Here is a 24,137-nt window from a genome sequence, read left to right as displayed (position 1 = left end):
CATCAGCAGACCATTCAAAATATTAACAACAGAATATGAAGAAGATACATTAGAGGGATTCAAATAGTTCAGTCGTAATTTGAGGTCACTGATGGCGTTTATGTTTTATTAAAGGAGAAAATAACAAATATGCTAATGTCACGACTTAATGGTTAGGCTTAGAAATCAGTTTTTTTTAAATGTTCCCACCACTCCGCTGTTTTAGTAACACCACTGGGAACAAAACTAATCAAACATCTCTGTATATTCATTTCAAATCATTTAGTTAACTCCTCCCCTGCTCTGTGTAAGATGATGTGAGGTTTCCAAACGATATCCAGCAGTCTGCGCTGACGATCGATCTCTTCCTCGTACTCCACGATAGTTCTTTTAAAAACTACAAAAATGTCTTCCGCAGCAGCCGTTAGTCGCTGGTTGATAAACTCTCTCAGACTCTCAGCTGAACACGTTGTTGTGGTTTTATTAAACTTTAAAAAAAAGATGAACTAGGACAACAGGAAAGTCTGAGAGGAAATGTAGCTGCGTTCAAATCTGGTGCTCGCGCTGTTTCCTTCCGCTGTGTGTCACACTATAAAGTATCCTACCGATGGTGGAGGTGCTGCAGCCTTTTGTTCCGCTTTCTGTGGATTTATTTTGTTCAAAACTTCTCTTTATTCAAAAAACTAGATCATATTGTACAGGGACTGTTACTATGGTAACCGGGACATGCTGTGTCTGTCTGGAATATGCTCCAATCTGCTTTTTTTTGTCCACAATGAAACTAAAATAATGACATGAATTATATACTGAACTAAAGTCTATATTTACTGTGTCATCCAAAACTTCAGGTCGGCTTCATGAATTAAATCATGAGGAATGAACTTTTCCTCGATGGGACCTGGAGCCTGATGAACATCTGAAAACAAACGACTCAAGAGGACAAAAACATAAACATCAGAAAATAACACCAACTTCATGTTTGAGTCAAATGAAGTTTAATTTCAAAGAAGATTAATGTACAGCCTTAATAAAATCCAGACTGTGATATTTAATAAACAGAAGTGGTTGATGTTATTTAATGCAACATGGCCGTCGTATAAGAGGCGGATTGGAAGCAGTGAAACTTTGTGTTGACATGGTGTCAGTTATTTAAAAAGTAAATCACTTGTAGAATATAGAGACATTATTTGAGTGAATTATCAAGAGTAACACACATGAACAACATGACAGAAAGATCACTGTGTCTGGCTTTACACCAAGAGCAGAAACACCAGCCCATCTTAAAACACGGGGTTAATTAGATCAGACGAGGAACTCGTAGAGAATGTGTTGAAGAAATGTGGAGAACATGTTCCCTCTAAAGTGAAGAAGAGTCCAAGTATTCAGTTACAAACTACAGAGAGACTCAAAGAAAGCTCAACTTCCTTCACACTTCACTTCATTACAGAAGTCCAGTCAAAGATTATTTTTCTGCCTTTGAATCGCTCCACACTCCTGTCCACTAGGGGGCAGTGATTACAAAAAGAGACATTAAACTTGAACATGAAATATAAAAACATAAGAACAAATAAAAGAGCTGGTATCATCTATCTTTCTTTGTGTTTCCTGACACAGAAATAATCTCTTCAGATCGATCAGTCTGGGAGGAAACTGTGGAAACAGTGACACCTGCTGGCAGAAAGCAGTGATAGCAGCAACAGAACCTAAACATGAATTATTATTTAAATAAAACCCTCCACAGATTGAATTTATTTCTATTTGAAATCCTGAGATAATAAAAACAGAAGGTTCAAACATCAAAGTGTAATAAACATCAGAATAAACATCACACATGTCCACAGGGTGGCGCTGCAACAGAAACATTTATATACAAATCAAAGAGTTCATCTTCGGTCGTTGAGTCATGAAGCAGTTTAAATTCAGAATATGAGAATAGAAAAATGTCCGAGGTCATGGTCCTGTGTGTGACGGTGGAGCTGATCTCAGAGCAGCTCAGACTGCAGCACTGTGATTGGTCCGTCAGTCTCCCAGTAACACAGCCCAGTTAAAGACTCACCAACACACCAGCTGCTGCTTCCAGCTCTGTGATCAGCAGGATCCTCTCTTTAAAGACTCACCACCTGTTGATATAAAAAGACATAAATGAGAGATTAGACTCTGAGAGAGACTTCATGATGATTCTTTATATTATTCATGATAAACACGGACGGGGCTCGCTCCAAGCTATATAACAGAGCTACTGACACCATATGAGCCAGCCCGCAGTCTTAGATCCTCAGGTGGGGGCCTCCTGGTTGTTCCAAAGTCGAGACTTAAAACTAAAGGTGACCGGGCCTTTTCAGTCAGGGCCCCTCGACTTTGGAACGACCTCCCTGAGGAGATAAGACTCGCAGACTCCCTCAATTCTTTTAAATCCCTTCTTAAAACATACTTTTACAGACTTGTTTTTATGTGATGTCGTCTTCTTAATGTCTTTTCTTACTGGTTTTACTATTTTTATCTTCTTTTACTTCTTACTGTCTTTTATTTATGCTCTTATCTTAACTCCTCTTATGTTTTAACTTAATGATCTTACTTACTTTGTCTATTTATGTTTTATATTTATATATACTTTTTATTATTATTAATATTATAGTTTTTATTTATCCTTTAACCACTTGTTTCTATTTCTTTTTCTGCTCTTACCTTCTTATTGCTGTTATCTTTTCATTTGCTTTTAGCTCTTTTAGTTTCTTACATCTTTTAAATCTTTGCTCCTCTTGGTCTCAGCTCGTGTTGTTCGGTTCTTGTGATGGTTCTTATGATGGTTCTTATGATGGTTCTTATGATGGTTCTTGTGTTTCCTGGGTTCTTATGATGGTTCTTATGATGGTTCTTGTGTTTCCTTGGTTCTTATGATGGTTCTTATGATGGTTCTTGTGATGGTTCTTGTGTTGGTTCTTGTGTTTCCTGGGTTCTTATGATGGTTCTTATGATGGTTCTTGTGATGGTTCTTGTGTTGGTTCTTGTTTTTCCTGGGTTCTTATGATGGTTCTTATGATGGTTCTTGTGATGGTTCTTATGATGGTTCTTATGATGGTTCTTTTGATGGTTCTTGTGTTTCCTGGGTTCTTATGATGGTTCTTATGATGGTTCTTGTGATGGTTCTTGTGTTGGTTCTTGTGTTTCCTGGGTTCTTATGATGGTTCTTATGATGGTTCTTGTGATGGTTCTCATGATGGTTCTTGTGATGGTTCTTGTGATGGTTCTTGTGATGGTTCTTATGATGGTTCTTTTGATAGTTCTTGTGATGGTTCTTATGATGGTTCTTGTGATGGTTCTTATGATGGTTCTTTTGATGGTTCTTGTGATGGTTCTTATGATGGTTCTTGTGATGGTTCTTGTGATGGTTCTTGTGATGGTTCTTTTGATGGTTCTTGTGTTTCCTGGGTTCTTATGATGGTTCTTATGATGGTTCTTATGATGGTTCTTGTGATGGTTCTTATGATGGTTCTTGTGATGGTTCTTATGATGATTCTTGTGATGGTTCTTGTGATGGTTCTTGTGATGGTTCTTGTGATGGTTCTTTTGATGGTTCTTGTGTTTCCTGGGTTCTTATGATGGTTCTTATGATGGTTCTTATGATGGTTCTTGTGATGGTTCTTGTGTTGGTTCTTGTGATGGTTCTTATGATGGTTCTTATGATGGTTCTTGTGATGGTTCTTGTGATGGTTCTTATGATGGTTCTTGTGATGGTTCTTGTGATGGTTCTTATGATGGTTCTTATGATGGTTCTTGTGATGGTCGGGTTATATATGTCTGTTGGGTATCGTGCACTTTGGGTTCTTTTCTGTTGAATTGTATTTAATTATTTTTAGTATTTTACATTTGTTATGTTCTTGTTGTTGTTTATGTTCTTCTGTGTTTGCTTTAGTTTGTTTTTGTTTTTGCTGTTTGTCAAAGCACTTTGTAAACCTGTGTTTTTAAAAGCTGCTATATAAATAAAGTTTTTATTATTATTATTCTGATCATATAATATCATCATTATCATGATTATTCTGATTATCAGTGATACAGAACATCCAGTATGAAGAGCAGCAGGGACTTCAGTCCTGCTCAGAAGTGAAGTGGGCGTGGAAAGTAGCACGCCACCTTTCAGCTCTCGTGGTCACGTGTTGGTGACTTGAAGCTTAAAGGGACAGAGAGTCCTTGAAGGCATCATCGTGTCAGAGACAGTTGAGTGATGTGTTTACTGAGAGTCTTTGAAGGCATCATCATGTCAGAGACAGTTGAGTGATGTGTTTACTGAGAGTCCTTGAAAGCATCATCATCATGTCAGAGACAGTTGAGTGATGTGTTTACTGAGAGTCCTTAAAGGCATCATCATCATGTCACAGACAGTTGAGTGATGTGTTTACTGAGAGTCCTTGAAGGCATCATCATCATGTCACAGACAGTTGAGTGATGTGTTTACTGAGAGTCCTTGAAGGCATCATCATCATGTCACAGACAGTTGAGTGATGTGTTTACTGAGAGTCCTTGAAGGCATCATCATCATGTCACAGACAGTTGAGTGATGTGTTTACTGAGAGTCTTTGAAGGCATCATCATCATGTCACAGACAGTTGAGTGATGTGTTTACTGAGAGTCCTTGAAGGCATCATCATCATGTCACAGACAGTTGAGTGATGTGTTTACTGTTGATTCATGTAAACTGTGTTTAAATCTAGCAGCAGCAGTTTCTGATTTTCTCTGCCTTTTGGGACAGAAATAACAGCAGACATTAAACACACCTTAAAGAGTTATTTCCACCTGGATGAACTGCAGTGTCTCACAGGTGTGCTGTGTGTAATCTGTCCCTGTGTGTGTTTCGAGCCTTGTGGAAGAACAATGTGAACCTGTCTGTGTCTGTGCATCTCACAATCTTACTAATGGAGCCTTTAAATAGCATGGAAATACTGCACCATGACTTTAGAGCAGGTTTTTGTTGGTCCATGGTGCAGCTGCTTTCTGCCCCCTGAGACAGCAACGCCCCACCAACACACCTGAGCACAGGTCATGTTAAGACCTAAACACACTCAGGGGAAAGAGGAAGTGCTGATTCAACGTTTACTGATGTAAAGGTTCAAGTGATTTATCTCAAGTGTCCTCACAGGGAAATGAAAAAGTGTCCCTCTGAAGAACATTTCTTTGTTTGGTGCAGAGTTAACAGAACTTCACGTCATATTTCAGAGATCATTAAACTGAATTTATTCTGACTTCAAATAACAGAAAAATAACAAACATTAACTTTGCTCTAATCAGTTTGATGAAGAATGTCTAACTGCTCTCAATCTGAATGGCTACTCCTCATGTCTCTTATTTTTCGTCGCTTGAACCGGAAGTCGTTCTGTGCCGCCATGTTGATGGACGTCTCAGGTCTCTTATTTTCAGCACAGAGGATCGAGGAAACTTGAGACCAGCCTTCCAGGAAGTCTTTTTACGGACAGACACACCCCCTTATCAAATATCACTAACTGACTGGATCAGACTTCAGTGAAACTTCTCAACATTAGCAGAGTTTAATAAGGGAGAAAAGACGGACATTGAAAAGACGCTAAACAGACACAGCAGACATTTAAGTGTCTGTAAACATCTGTCAGTTTGTAAAGAGTCGGTCTGTGATGAGCTGGAATTAAAAAAGTGTTTGACATGAAGATTAACAAAGAACCTGTTTGAAACCTGAAGTAAATTTGGACTTCACACCAACTTTATACGCTGGTTGAAAGCTATGAACAAGCAGCCTAATGCCAGAGTTAGAGTTAATGGAGTAATGTAAATGTATTTTTAAGATCTCTAAAGGTACCAGACAAGGGGATCCATTGTCACCATTGATGTTCGTACTATCTATTGAACCGCTGGCAGAATATATATTAAGGTAGAACACCTGAGCTGGTGGGGGAAGTCATTTAAGGATACCTTTCTGATAGAAAAGGACAGCTGTCATTAAAAGTAACACATGAACACCAAGATTCCTTCAAGTGTTTGTGTCGGCGTGTCTGCGTGTTTACAAACTACTCGCCGTTATATTGTATAGTTTCTGCTTATAATATGTCTACACTCATGCACTTTAACTTGTGTCAATACTGTCCATTTACAACTCTGTTTTTGCACATTTACATTCAATCTTCCATATCTAATCTTCCTATTTAAGACTAGTAATGCTTAGTTAAATCCTGGTTGTATATATTCACATTCTTAGTTTTGATATTTTTAGTACTTATTTACTTTGTATTTAATATTATATTGTGTTTAGATTTGCTAACATTGTGTTTTTTACTCATATATAATGCCACAATTTCCCAGTTTGGGATCAATAAAGTAATTCTATTCTATTCTATTATATTTACACACATTTCTAAGTAAAAGAACAAGTTGATAAATTCCACTCTTTGTGTGGGAATGTTCTTCCTCATTACGCACAGATCCGTGCTCACACACTGTTGATAGATGAGCCCCCTGGACTTTTCTCCTTTCTTCTAGGTCAGTGGTTCTCAAACTTTTTAGCCTGCGTACCACCTCCGAAAATATTTGGCTCTTCAAGAACCACCATTATGGTAGACGTTAAAAAACACTGTAGGCCTATTTCTACACACATTTCATGCAAGAGGCAAATTAATTCATAAAAAGAATATTATTTATTATTGACTGCTGGCAGCCACACTGTAGGCCTAATAAGGGCTAGTGCTAGAACTGGCACACACAAAAGTGCAGAACAATAAAAATGACAACTTTATACCAACAACCTGTTTGGAAATATTTAGTCTCCAGTGTTTCCCACACAAACATGATACCTGGGCCCAAGTATATTTCCAACCTGTTCTCAATTAATTTTTCATTAATTCATAAAATTGCTGCGTGCCTGAGAGAGCGGGGGAGAGAGAGAGAGAGCGGGGGAGAGAGAGAGAGAGCTCGTGAGAGTGCTGGCGCCGATCTGCAGGCTCCGTGCAAACAGCGCCGCTTTATTATAGCCTAAGTCTCTGCGTTCAACATAGCAAAACTGCCTTTTTTTAAAAATCCCTCTCGACTCCTACGGAGTGCTAAGACATCAAAAGAGAGCAGAATCACATCAGCTTCAGAGCTCCAGAGAGAGAGATAGAGGGAGGGGGAGCGATAAGGTCCGCTGTCCGTACATGCATCAAAACTGAAGCTTCTCCTGGCTCCGTTTTAAAAATGTTAATGTACAGCTGCTTGCTGCCGATTGTGTGCTGAACTCCAATAAACAACAGAATATCTGTTAATGTAGACCTACAGCTGCTTGCTGTTGATTCAGGACTGAACTATAACAGAATATCTGTTAATGTAGACCTACAGCTGCTTGCTGTTGATTCAGGACTGAACTATAACAGAATATCTGTTAATGTAGACCTACAGCTGCTTGCTGTTGATTCAGGACTGAACTATAACAGAATATCTGTTAATGTAGGCCTACAGCTGCTTGCTGTTGATTCAGGACTGAACTATAACAGAATATCTGTTAATGTAGACCTACAGCTGCTTGCTGTTGATTCAGGACTGAACTATAACAGAATATCTGTTAATGTAGACCTACAGCTGCTTGCTGTTGATTCAGGACTGAACTATAACAGAATATCGAGTGGAACTTTTCAAAACGCGGGGCGTACTCCTGTTGTTGTTTATGTCTGTGCGCGAACATATATTGAGCAGATTAAAGTTGTTTGTTGCAAAAACTAGATTAATTTAGAGGGGAAAACACATTTGATATAAATACAACCCAATAGATACAAGACAGATAAGATAAGAGTACGACAATAAAAAAAAAGTCATTTTATGCTGAACAGGTTTGTTTTTTATATTGTGGAGATTTCTTTGCATACCACCACAGAGAGCCCGCGTACCACCGGTGGTACCATAGATTGAGAACCACTGTTCTAGGTGTATTGGTTTTTTTTCAGCACTTTTGTAGTAATTTGTTTGTATATTTAGTCACTTCTAACTTCTCATCTGCCTTGGTATGATGTTTACATTTTGATGATTAACGTTCTTTGTTTAAATGTGTAACCTTTTTACTAAACCATGTGACTACTACTGATCATGTGACTGGCTGTAAACCGTTAAAGGAAGTAGTTGGCTGCCATTTTGTACCTGCCCTGATGAAGGCCTGTATGGCTGAAACATGTTTTTATGAATCTGTAGCCCTGATGAATTAAAGGCTTTTTATGCTGAACCCTCTGAGTGCCTCAGACTTCTTCAAAAACTTCTAAGTTGGATCCCCGCACGGAAGAGCACCAGAGGAACTAATTACCAAAATAATTTACAACACCCATGCAGCACTCCATGCATCTGCTTTTTGACTGGAAATATTATATTTTCAAATTCCAAAACATTTCAAGGTTTTTAATGACTGTACGAATCCTGAACTGTGTTTAGTGAAACCCTGTAGAGACCAGGATGGACTAAACCCAACCCTGTACTCACCTCAGAGTCTCCAGTCTGTAGTCTGGATTCTCCTGAAGGTCACACAGCAGCTTCACTCCTGAATCCTGCAGATTGTTGTCACTCAGGTCCAGCTCTCTCAGATGGGAGGGGTTGGACTTCAGAGCCGAGGCCAGAGAAGAACAGCTGATCTCTGACAAACTGCAGTAACTCAATCTGAATAAAGAATAAAAGATGTGAATAAAGAGAATGATCAATCAGATGATAACATAACAACATAACTAGGTCCAATAAGTGAGTGTGTCCCTAAAATAAGTAGAGAGACTTTGTCATTCTGTTATTGTGGATCATTCAAATGTCAGCTTTCTACAGACATCATCCAAACATTCATACAGCTGTTCATGTCAATAAAGACACCAACATGTTACTGACCTCAGTCAAGATTACACAACCAATACTCTACTGAGCTTTACACACCTGGGAGAGTGTGTGTGTGTGTGTGTGTGTGTGTGTGTGTGTGTGTGTGTGTGTCTCTGTGTGTGTGTGTGTGTGTCAGAGTGTGTGTGTGTGTGTGTGTGTGTGTGTGTGTCTCTCTCTCTCTCTCTCTCTCTCTCTCTGTGTGTGTGTGTGTGTGTGTGTGTGTGTGTGTGTGTGTGTGTGTGTGTGTCTTCATTTTTGAACATTTAATAAAATCAGAAACTTTAAAAACTTAAAGAACTCCATTTAAACTATTTCAGTAAAAATAAGATTTTTTTATGATGCAGATTCAAACAAGAAAATAAACATGAACAGCATTCAATCTAAAACTTCATGGACGTCAGAAACATGTGAACATGAAAATGTTTCAGCTGATAATCAAACACATGAGATGTAAAACACAAACAGAGAAGAAGAGAACTGACCTCAGAGTCTCCAGTCTACAGTTTGGACTCTGCAGTCCCTCACTCAGCAGCTTCACTCCTGAATCCTGCAGCTTGTTGTCTCTCAGGTCCAGCTCTCTCAGATGGGAGGGGTTGGACTTCAGAGCTGAGGCCAGAGAAGAACAGCTGATCTCTGACAAACTGCAGCTCCACAAACTGAATAAAGAATAAAAGATGTGAATAAAGAGAATGATCAATCAGATGATAACATAACAACATAACTAGGTCCAATAAGTGAGTGTGTCCCTAAAATAAGTAGAGAGACTTTGTCATTCTGTTATTGTGGATCATTCAAATGTCAGCTTTCTACAGACATCATCCAAACATTCATACAGCTGTTCATGTCAATAAAGACACCAACATGTTACTGACCTCAGTCAAGATTACACAACCAATACTCTACTGAGCTTTACACACCTGTGTGTGTGTGTGTGTGTGTGTGTGTGTGTGTGTGTGTGTGTCTCTGAGTGTGTGTGTGTGAGTGAGTGTGTGTCTCTGTGTGTGTGTGTGTGTGTGCGTGTGCGTGTCTCCGTGTGTGTCTGTGAGTGTCTGTGTGTCTGTGTGTGTGTGTGTGAGAGAGTGTGTGTGTGTGTCTGTGTGTATGTCTGTGTGTGTGAGTCTGTGTGTGTGTGTGTGTGTGTGTTGTTTACACACAGTCTGACTTACAGACTTACTTAGTGTCTTTACCTTCTGCACCAGTTTTCTGAGGCGGTACACCTCTGTGTCTTTAAGACAAGTATCACCCTTCTTTCTCATCAACCACTTTGAAGCGGCAACAAACAAAGATCGATTTGGAAAAAAATCATCCACATTAACATCCCTCTTTCCTTTAGTTACTTCTAGGAAACTACAGATTTGCTCAAGATCATAACCATTGCTCTTCTGACCATCAGGGATAGATGAATCAGAATACTCTCTCTCACTATCCGAGTCAGGGAAGTCTTCTGAATCACTTTCTTGCAATCTTGTCTTTTCCTTTATTAAAGGCATTTTCTTTGGTGTCGCTCCTTTAGATTGTGCTTTCCTCTTTAGTTTTGGCACTTTAAACAAATCTTCATCACCTCCCACTGTTTTTTCCCCAACATCATGTATCACCTCATCAATGTTGCTTTGTTCCAGCTCCTCTCCTTCTACACTAGTCTGACTCTGATTCTCAAACGCTTCAGCAGAGGCGGTTGCACACTCTCCATCCGGTTGTGTTTCAGACCCCTCAGCTGGTGTCTCCCTCTGCACCCCTTCACTGTTCTCCTGACCCCCCCCCTCTGCACCCCTTCACTGTTCTCCTGACCCCCCCCCTCTGCACCCCTTCACTGTCCTCCTGACCCCCCCCCCTCTGCACCCCTTCACTGTCCTCCTGACCCCCCCCCCCCCCCCTCTGCACCCCTTCACTGTCCTCCTGACCCCCCCCCCCCCCCCCTCTGCACCCCCTTCATCCTCCGTGCTCGAAACAGCCTCTGCCTCTGGCTCACGAGCCTTTTCTGGACAATTCCGCACCAGGTGCCCTTCCTGCCCACAGCCAAAACATTTCATAGATTGTGTTGATGCGAAAATTGTGTAATCAAACCCTTCAACTTTAAATTTCATGACCACATTCAGTGCATCACTATCATTCTTTAGGATCATGTGGAGTTGTCTCCTGAAAGACACAACATGTTTCAGTCTGCTGGATTTACATCCTGACAGGAGCATTTTCATTGCCGACACAATCTGTCCATGACGTGAAAGCTCCCTTTCCAACACCTCATCACTGATAAATGGCGGCAAGTTAGACAGTATGATTTTTTTCGCTGGATTAGTGAGAGGAAAAACGATGACATGCGTGTTTTTAACAACAATTCCTCGCTCAACAACAAAGTTTACTTTTTCAAATGAGTCCAAAAAAATCACAACTGCGCTGTTCATCCTGGACGCAGCCCTTAAACTATCATACCCGACGACCTCCCCAACTGCCAGACTACAATCCTCCACTGAGTGCTCCACGCCGACCGGTACTTTAATTCCGTGCCGACGGGAGAGGTTTGTGAAACCCCCAGAAGCATTGGCACTGGGCCTGCTACCTGCCATGACACACAGCCAGGTAGGCTACCGGCTGCTGCCGTGCAGCACACCGATCACCCCCCGTGAACCCCGATAGTGATTAGAAAGACGTGTGAACAGTGTGTAAACTATCACCAGTGAAAAGAAACAGTTTCTCAAACCTTAATGGAAAAAAAGACGAAACCTCATCCACTCCAACACACTCTCCTACCGCTCAGCAAACACTCACGCATGCGCAAGAGAGAGAGAGAGAGAGAGAGAGAGAGAGAGAGAGAGAGAGAGAGAGAGAGAGAGAGAGAGAGAAAAAGAGAGTGAAAGAGAGAGAGGGAGAGCGAGAGAGAGACTTTAGATGTGTGTGTGTCAGGCCACAGCACAGTTGTCACTCGTTAAGGTTCATCACAGATTAAACCTGCTCACATGAATATGTTGTCACAAACACACAGAGTGTCTTTGATGTAAACAGTCATCTTCAGGTATTTCACTGTCAGGCATCAAATGTTTCCAAACCAACAGACTTGAATTTCTCCTTCAGCGTTGATCACTGCAGTCTGATCAGCTCCGTGTGGAGTTCAACTTCTTTAACTAAGTAAACTCAGTTAAACCACTTTTGATATGAGTCTGGCAGTCTGTTCTTCTACGTGTCCGCAATATCGTGATCTAACTCTGTCACTGACTTTTTATGCACCGTGAATCTGTGCCATCTCCGTGCACAATTTCTAGGAAGCATTTTAGCGCTGCTCCACAGTTAAACCAGCGGACCTCTGTATGATCGGACAGCCTGTGTGTGATATTGTTTTCAGATAAGAATGAAATGTTCAGTAATAGTTATATTTTTACAGTCTGATTAAAGCTGGTGATAAAGGCACAACAGCAGGCTACTGCATTTAGAAGTGATGTCACACTGAAACTTTTAGGTGATCAACACGTTCACCTCTGGGTGACCTAAAAATGAACCATCTGTAAATAAAATCAGTTAATATTCATTTTAATTTACTGTTTTTACAATAACCAGAGGTAAAATAAGTCTATCATCAGGCTCAACGCCGGTGTCCACAAACTACACTGGATGTGAGGAGACGGTCTGGGCCGTTACGCAGGACAGAGAGGATTGTTTTTTATTTGCACGAGCTGCTCTTTGTGGCTCACTCCATAGGAAGCTTTGTTATCATTAGTAAAACTTTTGTTTTCCATCAGTCAAGACAGGAGAAACTGGTAAGAAGTGTGAAGAACTGAAGACCGTCATGATGCACGCAGTGCAGCGCCTCCTGTCGTTAAGTCACGTAGCTTTGATAAAATTCTGGCAACTTGTGAGCAAATAAAACTAAAGAAATATCGCTCCTTCGATCTCTCTTGAAAACCTGCATTCTGTGTCACCTCTCTCAGGTGTTCAGCCTGTTTTCTGATGTGATGTATTACCAGCGTAATGCAGGAGCTCGGCCACTCGTCTTTTTCATGATACTCCCTGCTGAGAAAATCGTTCAAAGTGCCCCGTTTGATTAATTTTAGTATCATGATATCAACCTTTACGTTGCTCATTATAGGTTTTAATACAATTCAGGGAAAATAAGTATTACAAAAATGTAATTTATAAAAAAAAAATATATATATTTTTCAATACATTTCCTCCTTCTTCCCAAAACGTCTCACGGGCCAGATGAAACCTGCTGTCGGGCCGTATGTTTGACATCCCTGCCCTAAGATAAGAGTTAGCCCTAACCCTAACCCCCCAAAAAAGACGATCGTCTGCAACGAAAAGTGAACTAAGTAAACATCTGTAATATTTATTCTAGTTATAGAGAAGACATTCAATCAAAGAGTCTTCAATTTAAACTTTCCTTTGACAGTTTCAGAATCTCACAGTGTCACAAACATCTCAGACAAAACAAGTGTTTGACTTTATTTTTACGTCTGATGGTTGAAATTGGAATGATTGTTTTTCTTTGTTTAATTATTCATAATTTATCTAAAAATCAGCTGTTCAGGTGGTAAAGAGTGAAATATACAACAAGTTATGTTTTTATATATTTAGGTTTAAAATGTAAGGCTTTAAATTGCTACCACTCTGTGGATAAAACCACAGAAGAAGAAAATGGACTTCAGCATTAAGATGCTCAGTGTGGATCATTTGATTATCAGCCTGAAGTCTACAGTTTAGTTTCACATCATATGAATCTGAACAGAGAAATTAAACCTGTTGTCTTACCTCAGAGTCTCCAGTCTACAGTTTGGACTCTGCAGTCCAGAACACAGCAGCTTCACTCCTGAATCCTGCAGCTCGTTGTGACTCAGGTTCAGCTCTCTCAGATGGGAGGGGTTGGACTTCAGAGCTGAGGCCACGACTTCACAGTGAGTCTCTGACAGTCCACAGTTAAAAAACCTGTCATGACATTAATGGTACATAATATGTTATTTAAAGGAATGTCTTAATATTTTGACAAATTGTGTTCAATCACATCAGAGGTTCAGCTGATCTGAACTCACTTTAGTTAACAAACATTTCTATCACTTGTAAACGTGTGTGTGTGAGTGTGTGTGTGTGTGTGTGTGTGTGTGTGTGTGTGTGTGTGTGTGTGTGTGTGTCTGACTGCTCCTGGTCCCTGTGATGTAATTGAGAAGTGGAGCGTGCATTTAGTGTGAACTATATGATCAGTGTGTATAACGCAGCACAGTTTAACAGAGTCTGTGTTGAGATGTTCACAGACTACAGCAGGCTGTGAGATGACGTCGCTATCGTTAAGTTAGCTGCAGACACGGTGACAGTGAACGGAAAAAGTGACCAGATCACGTTTGTTCCCAACACACGGCCGTATGGATCAAGGATCCACTGTGTTCTGTTGCACTAAAAGTAAAACTGTGTGTGTGTGTGTGTGTGTGTGTGTGTGTGTGTGTGTGTGTGTGTGTGTCTCAGCGATGCTCCGTCATGAAGACAGCAGAGAGAGGAGCAGGGAAAAGTAGCTGCAGCTGCATCAAATGTGCTTCATACTTGTAGCCTAGTTTTAAATAAAGTATAGCATAGTTATACATGAATGATGGGTAAAACATTTACCCGCCCTGTGGCGGATAGCCCTCTGAAATGTACTCTTCAAAAAGAAAATCTAGGCGTTTGGCGGTTGTTCATTTCAGACCCTGAGTATACATCATTACATCATACATAATATCAAATCAAGGCTTATAGTATTCAAGTAATAGGCTATTAATGACAGGAAATGTTTCAACATTTAAAGAAAATACTGACATGCTCTTTGTCTCGCTTTTTAACAGAGAAAAAAGTTTATTTTAGATCTTTAACTTTACTATTTTGAGGCTGGAGCGAGTTTTCATTGTAGCCATGTAGGCTAACTCATTTAGCTGCAATCTAGGTACAGCATCTGGCCGCCTGCTGTGCTGACAATAACCTGCTCCTCAACAACAGCAAGACGAAGGAGATCATCGTGGACTTCAGGAGAGAAAGAGGAAGCACGCACAACCCCATTCACATCAACGGGATGGCTGTTGAACGTGTCTCCAGCTTCAAGTTCCTGGGGACCCACATCACAGAGGACCTCTCCTGGTCCACTAACACCTCCAGTCTGGTTAAGAAGGCTCATCAACGCCTCTTTTTCCTGAGGACACTGAAGAGACACCACCTGTCTTCAGCTGTACTGATGAACTTCTACCGCTGTGTGATCGAGAGCATCCTGACCAGCAGTGTCTCAGTCTGGTACGGAAACTGCTCTGTCGCAGACCGTAAGGCGCTACAGCGGGTGGTAAAAACCGCCCAGCGCATCACAAGGTGTCCACTTCCTGCCATTGAGGATGTCCAAAGAACACGCTGTCTGCGGCGAGCTCATGGCATCCTTAAAGACTCCTCCCACCCTGCCCACAGACTGTTTACCCTCCTGCCCTCCGGCAGGCGCTTCAGAAGCCTCCGGACCAGAACCAGCAGACTGAGGAACAGCTTTTTCCCCAGAGCTGTTTCTCTACTGAACTCTACCCCCCGAACTCTGAACTCTGTCTCTCTCTCTCTCTCCCTCTCTCTCTCCGCACCCTGCTGACCCCCCTTTCCCCTCCATATCACCTCACACCCATCATCCCCCCACCACTCCTCCTGGTCACACACACACATCTCTCATCCATCTGTAGTATTGTATTATAGTATGTTCATATTATATCCATATTCTTTATATTATCTGTAAACTAGTATAACATGCTCACTGCATCTTAATCTGTATATTATTAGTATAACATGCTCACTGCATCTTAATCTGTATATTATTAGTATAGCATGCTCACTGCATCTTATTCTGTATATTATTAGTATAGCATGCTCACTGCATCTTATTCTGTATATTATTAGTATAGCATGCTCACTGCATCTTAATCTGTATATTATTAGTATAGCATGCTCACTGCATCTTAATCTGTATATTATTAGTATAGCATGCTCACTGCATCTTAATCTGTATATTATAATCCTAAGAACACACTTATTTTGTAGCATTACTTATTTATAGCATTTATTTATATTTATTGCATCCCATTAATCCAGCCATCCAGATTTACCTAATAATTCACTTTTTTTGTCTACATCTGTAAATTTTGCAATTACTGTACATAGCACAGAATTACTGTACATAGCACAGACTCTTGCACTCAATTACTGTACATAGCACAGACTCTTGCACTTTCTGCTTATTTGCACTTCTGGTGAGATGCCAAACCTCATTTCGTTACTCTATACTTGTATATGTGTAATGACAATAAAGTTGAATCTCATCTCATCTCATCTCATCTGGTTAATGGTGTTACTTTAAGTTCTTCTACTGTCAGTGTTGCTCCCCCGACCTGGCCTAGTGGTGCCAGAGAAGAAGTTTCTGGATGTAAATACAAAGAAGCAACACAGTTTAGCTGTGTTCAGCTCGGCTGCAGGATTTATTCTGCAGAACTTGCCTCTCTTTGGGGTATTATGCTCCTCACGAGCGCTATGCGCCCTCTAGTGACCTGATTGAGGATTGCAATAGTAACAAGTTCAGTGCACTGGAATTCGGCTCTAAACAGATATTTTAGACACATAAACATAAAAAGATATGTTGGGGTCTATTTTTAACTCAATACATTTGTTCTGACTGTCCCAATGACTTTTAACACAGTTTTCAAATCTTGTCATCCATTTTTAACTTTTTGATAACCTTTGTTTTTAGCTTTAGACGATACACATTTTAATGAATTATATACACGTTTTTTTAACCCTTTACATCAGCATAAAGTGAGGACAGAAAAACTAATCAAATGTCCCTTTCCACGCACGCTAACACAACTCGTCAGACTTTAATCTCGTGACGTTGGCTCGAGTCCATGAAGGAGGAAAACAAAAATGTCCGAGCGGTTTAAATCAAGACAAAGAGAAATATTCTTGATTTACTTAATAGACCGTGTGCAGGAGTTAACCTTTAAATCAGCATTCAACATTATCCCAGTCTTTGGTTAATGGGGTTGTAATTAGGGCTGCCGCGGTGATCCAAGGTGGCTCAATAGCGTGGTGTGAGGTAATATCACACTGTACAGGTTTTAAAACCAACTGTCATGATTATAACTGTTTCAGCTGTGTGTGTGTGTGTGTATGTGTGTGTGTGTGTGTGTGTGTGTGTGTGTGTGTGTGTGTGTGTGTGTGTGTGTGTGTGAACGTTTGTCTCTGTCTCTGATTGTCACTGCGTTGTTGTTAAGAAAACAATAAAATAAGTTTGAATAAATTATAGACTTCAAACTTTCCTTTTTGATAAATCTTATAGTTAGGGCTGACGCTGGTGTAGACCAGATCCTAGTTCTGCTGCTATAGACTTAGACTACCAGGAGAACTGATACCTCTCTCTCTCTCTCTCTCTCTCTCTCTCTCTCCCTCTCTCTTTCTCTCTTTCTCTCTCTCTCTCTCTCTGTCTCTCTCTCTCTTTCTCTCGCTGTCTCTCCCTCTCTCTCTCTCTTTCTCTCCCTCTCTCTCTTTCTCTCTCTCTCTCTCTTTGTTTGTTAATATTTCAGATAAACACTGTTTTCAAAAACCTAGATATTGTATAGTATATATTTGAAGAACTAAACTTATTTTGACTCATATTTAATCACATCTGGACTTACTCTGCCTTCCTGCAGTTCCTCACAGCTGGAATCAGTCTCAGTCGTCCCTGGTATGATGTCTTGTACTTATACAGGTTCAGCTCATCCAGAACCTCCTCTGACATCTGCAGCATGTAGGCCAGAGCAGAGCAGTGGATCTCAGAGAGTTTCTCCACTGATCTGTTCCCTGACTTCAGGAACTCTTGGATCTCCTGATGGACTGAGAGGTCGTTCATCTCTGTCAGACAGTGGAAGATGTTGATGCTTCTGTCAGGAGAGATATCTTTACTGTTCATCTCCTTCAGGTTGTTGATGACTCTCTGGATCATTTCTGGACTGTTGTCTCTCCGACCCAGCAGGACTCCTAAGAGTCTCTGGTTGGACTCCAGAGAGAGGCCATGAAGGAAGCGAACAAACAGGTCCAGGTGACCATTTTTACTTTTCAGGGATTTCTCCATGGCACTCCTCAGGAAGACATCCAGGGATGAGTCATCACTTTCAGGAGTTTGAAAAATTATGTTTTTCAGGAAAGCCTTCACTCCACCTCTCTTCCTGTTTGTCAAACAGTGGAACATGTAGACTGCAGCCAGGAACTCCTGAACGCTCAGATGAACAAAGCAGTAGACTGTTTTCTGGAGGATCACACACTCTGTTTTGAAGATCTCTGTACAAACTCCTGAGTACACCGAGGCCTCTGTGACATCCAGACCACAACGCTCCAGGTCTTCTTTATAGAACATGATGTTTCCTTTCTCCAGATGTTCAAACGCCAGCCTCCCCAGCTTCAGAAGAACTTCCCTGTCAGCCTCCATCAGCTCATGTGGACTTGTCTCACGTCCCTCATCATACTTGTTCTTCTTCCTCTTTGTCTGAACCAGCAGGAAGTGTGAGTACATGTCAGTCAGGGTCTTGGGCAGCTCTCCTGTCTGCTCTGTGCTCATCATGTGCTCCAGAACTGTGGCAGTGATCCAGCAGAAGACCGGGATCAGACACATGATGTGGAGGCTCCTGGATGTCTTGATGTGTGAGATGATTCTGCTGGACAGATCTTCATCATCACTGAACCTCCTCCTGAAGTACTCCTCCTTCTGGGCGTCAGTGAAGCCTCGTACTTCTGTTAGCCTGTCAACACATGAAGGAGGGATCTGATTGGCTGCTGCAGGTCGAGAAGTTATCCAGATGAGAGCTGAGGGGAGCAGATTCCCCTTGATGAGGTTTGTCAACAGTGTGTTTAACGGTGATTTCTTTGTGACATCAGACACAACCTTCCTGTTTTTGAAGTCCAACGACGGTCTGCTTTCATCCAGGCCGTCAAAGATGAACAACAGTTTACAGACAGCGAGCGTCTCTGCTGTGACCTTCTGTAATGTTGGATGGAAAACACGGAGCAGCTCAAGAAGACTGTACTCCTCATCTCTGATCAAGTTCAGCTCCCTGAATGAAAGCAGGATCACCAGACTGACGTCTTGGTTCTCTGAGCCGTCTGCCCAGTCCAGAGTGAACTTCTGCACTGAGAAGGTTTTTCCAACACCAGCGACGCCGTTTGTCAGAACCACTCTGATGGGTTTCTGTTGGTCGGGTTGAGCTTCTGTCTTTTGGTTCTGTTGGTCGGGTTGAGCTTCTGTCTTTTGGTTCTGTTGGTCGGGTAAGGCTTTAAAGATGTCCTGACACTTGATTGGAGTCTCATGGAGGGTCTTCTTTTTAGAGTCTGTCTCAAGCTGTCTCACCTCATGTTGGGTGTTCACCTCTTCACTCTGTCCCTCTGTGATGTAGAGCTCAGTGTAGATCCTGTTGAGGAGGGTTCTACTTCCTGTTTCATCACTTCCTTCAGTCACATGTTCACATCTCTTCCTCAGACTGATCTTAAGTTCATCTGTAACCTCCTGCAGACCTCTATCTGCTGAAAGAGAAGAAACATATCCTGAGACTGGATTTATAAAATGATCAAATAAACAATTTTCATTATTACACATTAAGCAAACTGCATGACACAAAAACATCCCTGTAATAAATGTGTGCTGCTACAAGAGAAATAAAATATACTGAATATAAACTGACAGCAAGAATCAGATAAAATGTAAATGTTTCATTTAACTATATATCAATGAAAATACTAACTGCTCTGTCTTGTTTTTAGACACAATGACTTCAGTCTTACTTATTACAGTGCTGGACTTACTGGATATCTGCAGTCCTCCTCTTATTTTAGATCGCTTTCCACACTGGGGACAGGAGGACTCTCCTGATGAAGTAGACTGGTCCCAGTATGAGGTGAGACACTGTCTACAGAACCAGTGTCCACATCTGGTAGAAACTGGATCTCTTGGGACACACTGACACAAAGCACAGCTGGACAGCTGCTCCTCCACAGAAACAGACCCCTTTGTTATTCTGTGGAGATAAGGGAAATCATAAAGCCGTGAAAACTGACACTGACATTTAGAAACCAGTGGTGGACTGAATCAAATAAAGACACAAAACGTTTTAAAAAGGTGTGCCATGTCCTCCGCAGTGAGCATGTGCAGAAGTCTGTCTGTGTAACCATAGAGTCTACCATCTGAGTCCAATAACTGACCTACAAGTGTGATGTTATTTTCAACCAGTTTTCAAAAAACAGGGATTCATTTTTGTAGAGAATGTCCTTATTGTTCCAGATGTAATATCTGTGTGGAGAGAAGCTATGTTTCAAGATGAGAGACCAAGTCAAGAGTATCTGTTTATGGAAGTTGGATAGTTTGATCGGGATTTTACTGATATTATAGTTGTAATAACAGTAATAAAATTCCAGGCCACCAACTTTAGAAAAAACATAATTAGTGAAGTTTCTGACGTAACTAGGACAGAGATAATATACTGCTCCTTTAAGTTTATAACGTGTACATCTGGAGAGATTTGTATCTGAAGGAGATTTAGGAGTCCCCTCAAGTTGAATGTTTACATTGAGGTGTTGTGTAGGAGTATTGCCAAATATGGATGTGTTACATGATGTTTTTTTTGACCCATGATGAAAAGCAGACGTTTAGATGCATATAGGCGATTGTCTCTGTATGTTCGGGGAGATCATTATTTAGCTTCTTGATCCTCCTGGTCAGACGTGACCAGTGACTCTGTTTCTTGCTTAAATAAAATTATACTCTTTGAAAGCAAGTCAGAATCAACGGCAAATTTCTTCATCAAACATACCAACAACAAGGAAATCCACATCATTAGGAATCATATTCCATAGAGATGTTGGGTTATTTAAAATGTCTCAGCTTGTTCACTTTGAATGTTAAGAGCTGTGAAGTCTAAAAAGTTCAAGCCCCCACATTGACTCGTGTTTATTGTCACGTTCTTTTTAACATAATGTATTTTGTTTTTCCACAGAAAGTTAAACAACGTATAATCAAATCTTTTGGTTACATTTTAGTCAACATCCAAAGATAGAGCCGGATTAGTGAGTCTGGAAATGCCCTCACCTTTTGAAAGAAAGGTCCTTCGTCTCAGAGATAAATCTCTTTGTAAACAAGAGTTTTATCAACGATGGGATTCAAATTTAAGGTGCACTTTATATTTTGCTCCTTGGTGATAACTACTCCCAGGTATGTGACCTGCTGATTCACTGGATTATTACAAATATGGGGAACATTACAATCTTTAACAGCCATAAGTTCAAAGTGTTTAATATTTAGGTTGAGACCTGAGACCTTTGAAAAGTTATTAATCAGCTTTATAGAGAGCTGCACACTGAGCATGTGCAGGAGCTGTGTCACGACCTGCACACTGAGCATGTGCAGGAGCTGTGTCACGACCTGCACACTGAGCATGTGCAGGAGCTGTGTCACGACCTGCACACTGAGCATGTGCAGGAGCTGTGTCACGACCTGCACACTGAGCATGTGCAGGAGCTGTGTCACGACCTGCACACTGAGCATGTGCAGGAGCTGTGTCATGAGTTAAAAAAATAAGTACCGTAAAATCTGAAATATAAGTTGCTCTGGTATAAGACGCGCTGTGTTTTTGAAGGTCTCTCAGAGAGAAAATAAAGTTTACACTGTCTTCCTGCGTGACAGTTTTTATTGTGTTCAGCGAAGTCCAAAACCTGCAGTTACTGTTCAGCTCTGTCACCCTTTTAGTCTGTTTTCTCTTTGTGGAGTCTGCTCTCCTACCAGCTACAGTACGGTAGTCGAGCTGTCAGCCTGCAGGGAAAGTTGTGAAGCAGAGACTCCTAGCTTGCGAGCTCTCTGCCCGACTCCACTTGTTTCTCTTTAACTTTAATAAAGGACTCTTTCAATCAAAAGAGCGTTCAACAAGGTTTATTTATGGAACAATATCCTACAGTTTTCTGTAAATTAATTATTATGACCTCTTGAGGGAAAAGTTTTGAAAAAAAAAAAGATCTCATTGTGTAGTCATGTTAGAAAAAATAAAAAAAGACAAACAAAGAGTGGACACAACAGAAAAAATGATTGAAAGAAAACGATCACAGCAGATCTCACTAAACTTCAGGATCAGTTTAAAAGACTTCTTCCTGCAGAATCACAGAGAAGACGACTAGATACACAACCAAAGAGTCAATACTGAAATCATATTATCTGATCTATAAACATATAATACATATATATAATCCTTAGTATGTTGTTATGAGTTCAGTGACTTTCTCTGTATGATCACTGTGTGCAGGTTGATGATTAAAAACAAGAAAATCAACACATTATGGTGTTCAGGACTCTTTTTTTTTAGTTTGACAGTTTGGTGATTAAAAAAAGTTCTCTTACTGTGGATCTGAGGGTCCTGGTTCATTACTGAAGGCTGGAGGACGACGTTTAGACCGGTCACTCTTCATAGAGAGACAGCTGGACAGAGGAGACTCTGCTCTGTCCTCCTCTTTGTCTCCTTGATCACTCATCTTCTGATCTCCAGATTGATCAGAGGACAATAAAAGACGTTCATGCAGGTAAAACAACCTGAGGACAAAATAACAAACAGGTGAGACACAAGCAGGAAAAATGTGAAAGACGGAGATGGTCAAGTGTCCACATCTCATTACCTGATGTGATCCTTCATTTGATTTTCTCTTCCTTCCTGTCTGTCTAAGTACCTGATGCAGCACCTCAGTGCAGTTTGTTTTGATCCTAACATGATTTGTCCGTCTGATCTGCCCTGAATAATGCCAATAACAAGACATTGAGTCTTGCCACAACATTGGTACAGCCTACAAATTCTTTTACCATTTGGGAAGACTTCTAAAAGGCTAGAGAGGTGACATTACCTTCACTTGAAACTGTCAGATATCTACATTGAAGTCATTTAAGCTCACAACATACACTCGGCTCCTCTCCAAAAATAGATCTGCTGCTATGAGAGTCTTACACAAACTGTTACATCCACACAGACCTAAACCAATGACCCTTAGATGGTCGACAGATTTAAAATGATATATCCACAAAATGATTCAAGTGAATGATTATGTGAAAATAAATACTAACAGGCACAACCAGTACAGCAGGCTTAGATTTAAAGTGAACAGAGATTACAGTACCACGCTGACATCCAGCTGAAATACAAAACTAATGTAGTTCAGCTTCCTGGGCGCTAAAACGCCCTCGGTGTCAGCTGTTTTTAGTCACTGCACTCAAACGCTATCAGTCGAAAGACGTTCAACTTTGAGAACAGCGCCACGCTGATCAATGTCACTTCACACACACACACACACACACACACACACCCTCACCAGTGGAGGTCTGGGTGTGTGTGGTTGTGTCTCACAGACACACACATTAATAAAAGTCCGTAAGAAGCATCAGAAAATAAAGTAGTCTGCTTAGTTGACTTCACTTTTCTGGGCATGTCTCTCTCTCTGCTGTTACTCAGGGAACGCGCTGTTAGCATGCTGCATTCAGGGGAGCTCAGAAACGGGAGTCGCAGGAAGTTGTGTGTGTGTGTGTGTGTGTGTGTGTGTGTGTGTGTGTGTGTGTGTGTGTGTGTGTGAGTGTGTACACAAAATGTGTTTTGAAAAGAGGAAGTAGTCCACATTCACAGAGCTGATCCTGCTCTGTATGTGATCAGTTTTAAAGTATTACTCAGCATGAACCTGCTTCATTAACTGATGAACCAGAGGTTTAAACAGTAAAGTCATAATAATGTTGAATTAAACTCACCCTGTCTCACACGTCTTTGTCCTTCTGCTCTGTCCACTCAAAATGGAGTCTAATCTCTGACTCTCAGAACACTTTCACTTTGGTTTCTTGGAAACCCGTATCAGCTCAGAGTTTCTCCTCCCCTTCTTGTTATTTCCTGGAACTGAAACAGTGATGACTTTTGTTAGTTCAGGTTTCTTGGTGATCGTCTCCCTCTGCTGGGTTCAAAGTAAAAAGCATTAATTCAAGCGAACTAGGTTTAGCAAACTAAACAAAGTGAGCTGGGATCATCTTCAGCAATAGTTGTGGTTTTCAGACCGTTAGCCCCTATGCTGCTTTGTTTTTGGGTTTGATCCCTTTGTTACTATGGCAACAATAATGCTCACTAAATCCCAGTGACAGTTTGGTTTGTGTAGGGAACATCAGCCCCACATGTATAACCAGTGGCAGATTTAGTCATTTGGGGGCCCTCTGCATCTTTTGGGAAAATGTGGTGTTTCTAAACAGATGGGTCGGGACCCAAAAGTGGGTCTCAGAGCCTTTTTCAGTTGGAACCGAATGTTATTCACAAGTAATGAACAAA

General features: G+C 40.9%; 1 protein-coding gene across 1 annotated transcript in view; it reads right to left on the bottom strand.

The window, feature by feature from the left end:
* LOC136179326 (NLR family CARD domain-containing protein 3-like) overlaps positions 1-23,745 on the bottom strand; it is a 69,089-nt gene extending 45,344 nt beyond the window's left edge. Inside the window, exons 1-8 of the mRNA XM_065955499.1 lie at positions 23,576-23,745; positions 22,193-22,381; positions 19,615-19,826; positions 17,457-19,335; positions 13,555-13,728; positions 9,297-9,470; positions 8,437-8,610; positions 952-2,099 (exon numbers count right to left, since the gene is read on the bottom strand). Of these exons, the coding sequence (XP_065811571.1) occupies positions 2,093-2,099; positions 8,437-8,610; positions 9,297-9,470; positions 13,555-13,728; positions 17,457-19,335; positions 19,615-19,826; positions 22,193-22,323 (2,751 nt within the window). The 5' untranslated portion in view covers positions 22,324-22,381; positions 23,576-23,745 and the 3' untranslated portion in view covers positions 952-2,092. Of the gene's footprint in view, positions 2,100-8,436; positions 8,611-9,296; positions 9,471-13,554; positions 13,729-17,456; positions 19,336-19,614; positions 19,827-22,192; positions 22,382-23,575 lie in introns of the transcript that reaches the window.
* Between the last annotated feature and the right edge of the window lie 392 nt (positions 23,746-24,137).

Source organism: Labrus bergylta, chromosome 5, assembly GCF_963930695.1.
Source record: "Labrus bergylta chromosome 5, fLabBer1.1, whole genome shotgun sequence".
NCBI lineage: Eukaryota > Metazoa > Chordata > Actinopteri > Labriformes > Labridae > Labrus > Labrus bergylta.
Note: the sequence above shows the minus strand (reverse complement) of the source record. Positions and strands in the feature narration are given on the sequence as shown.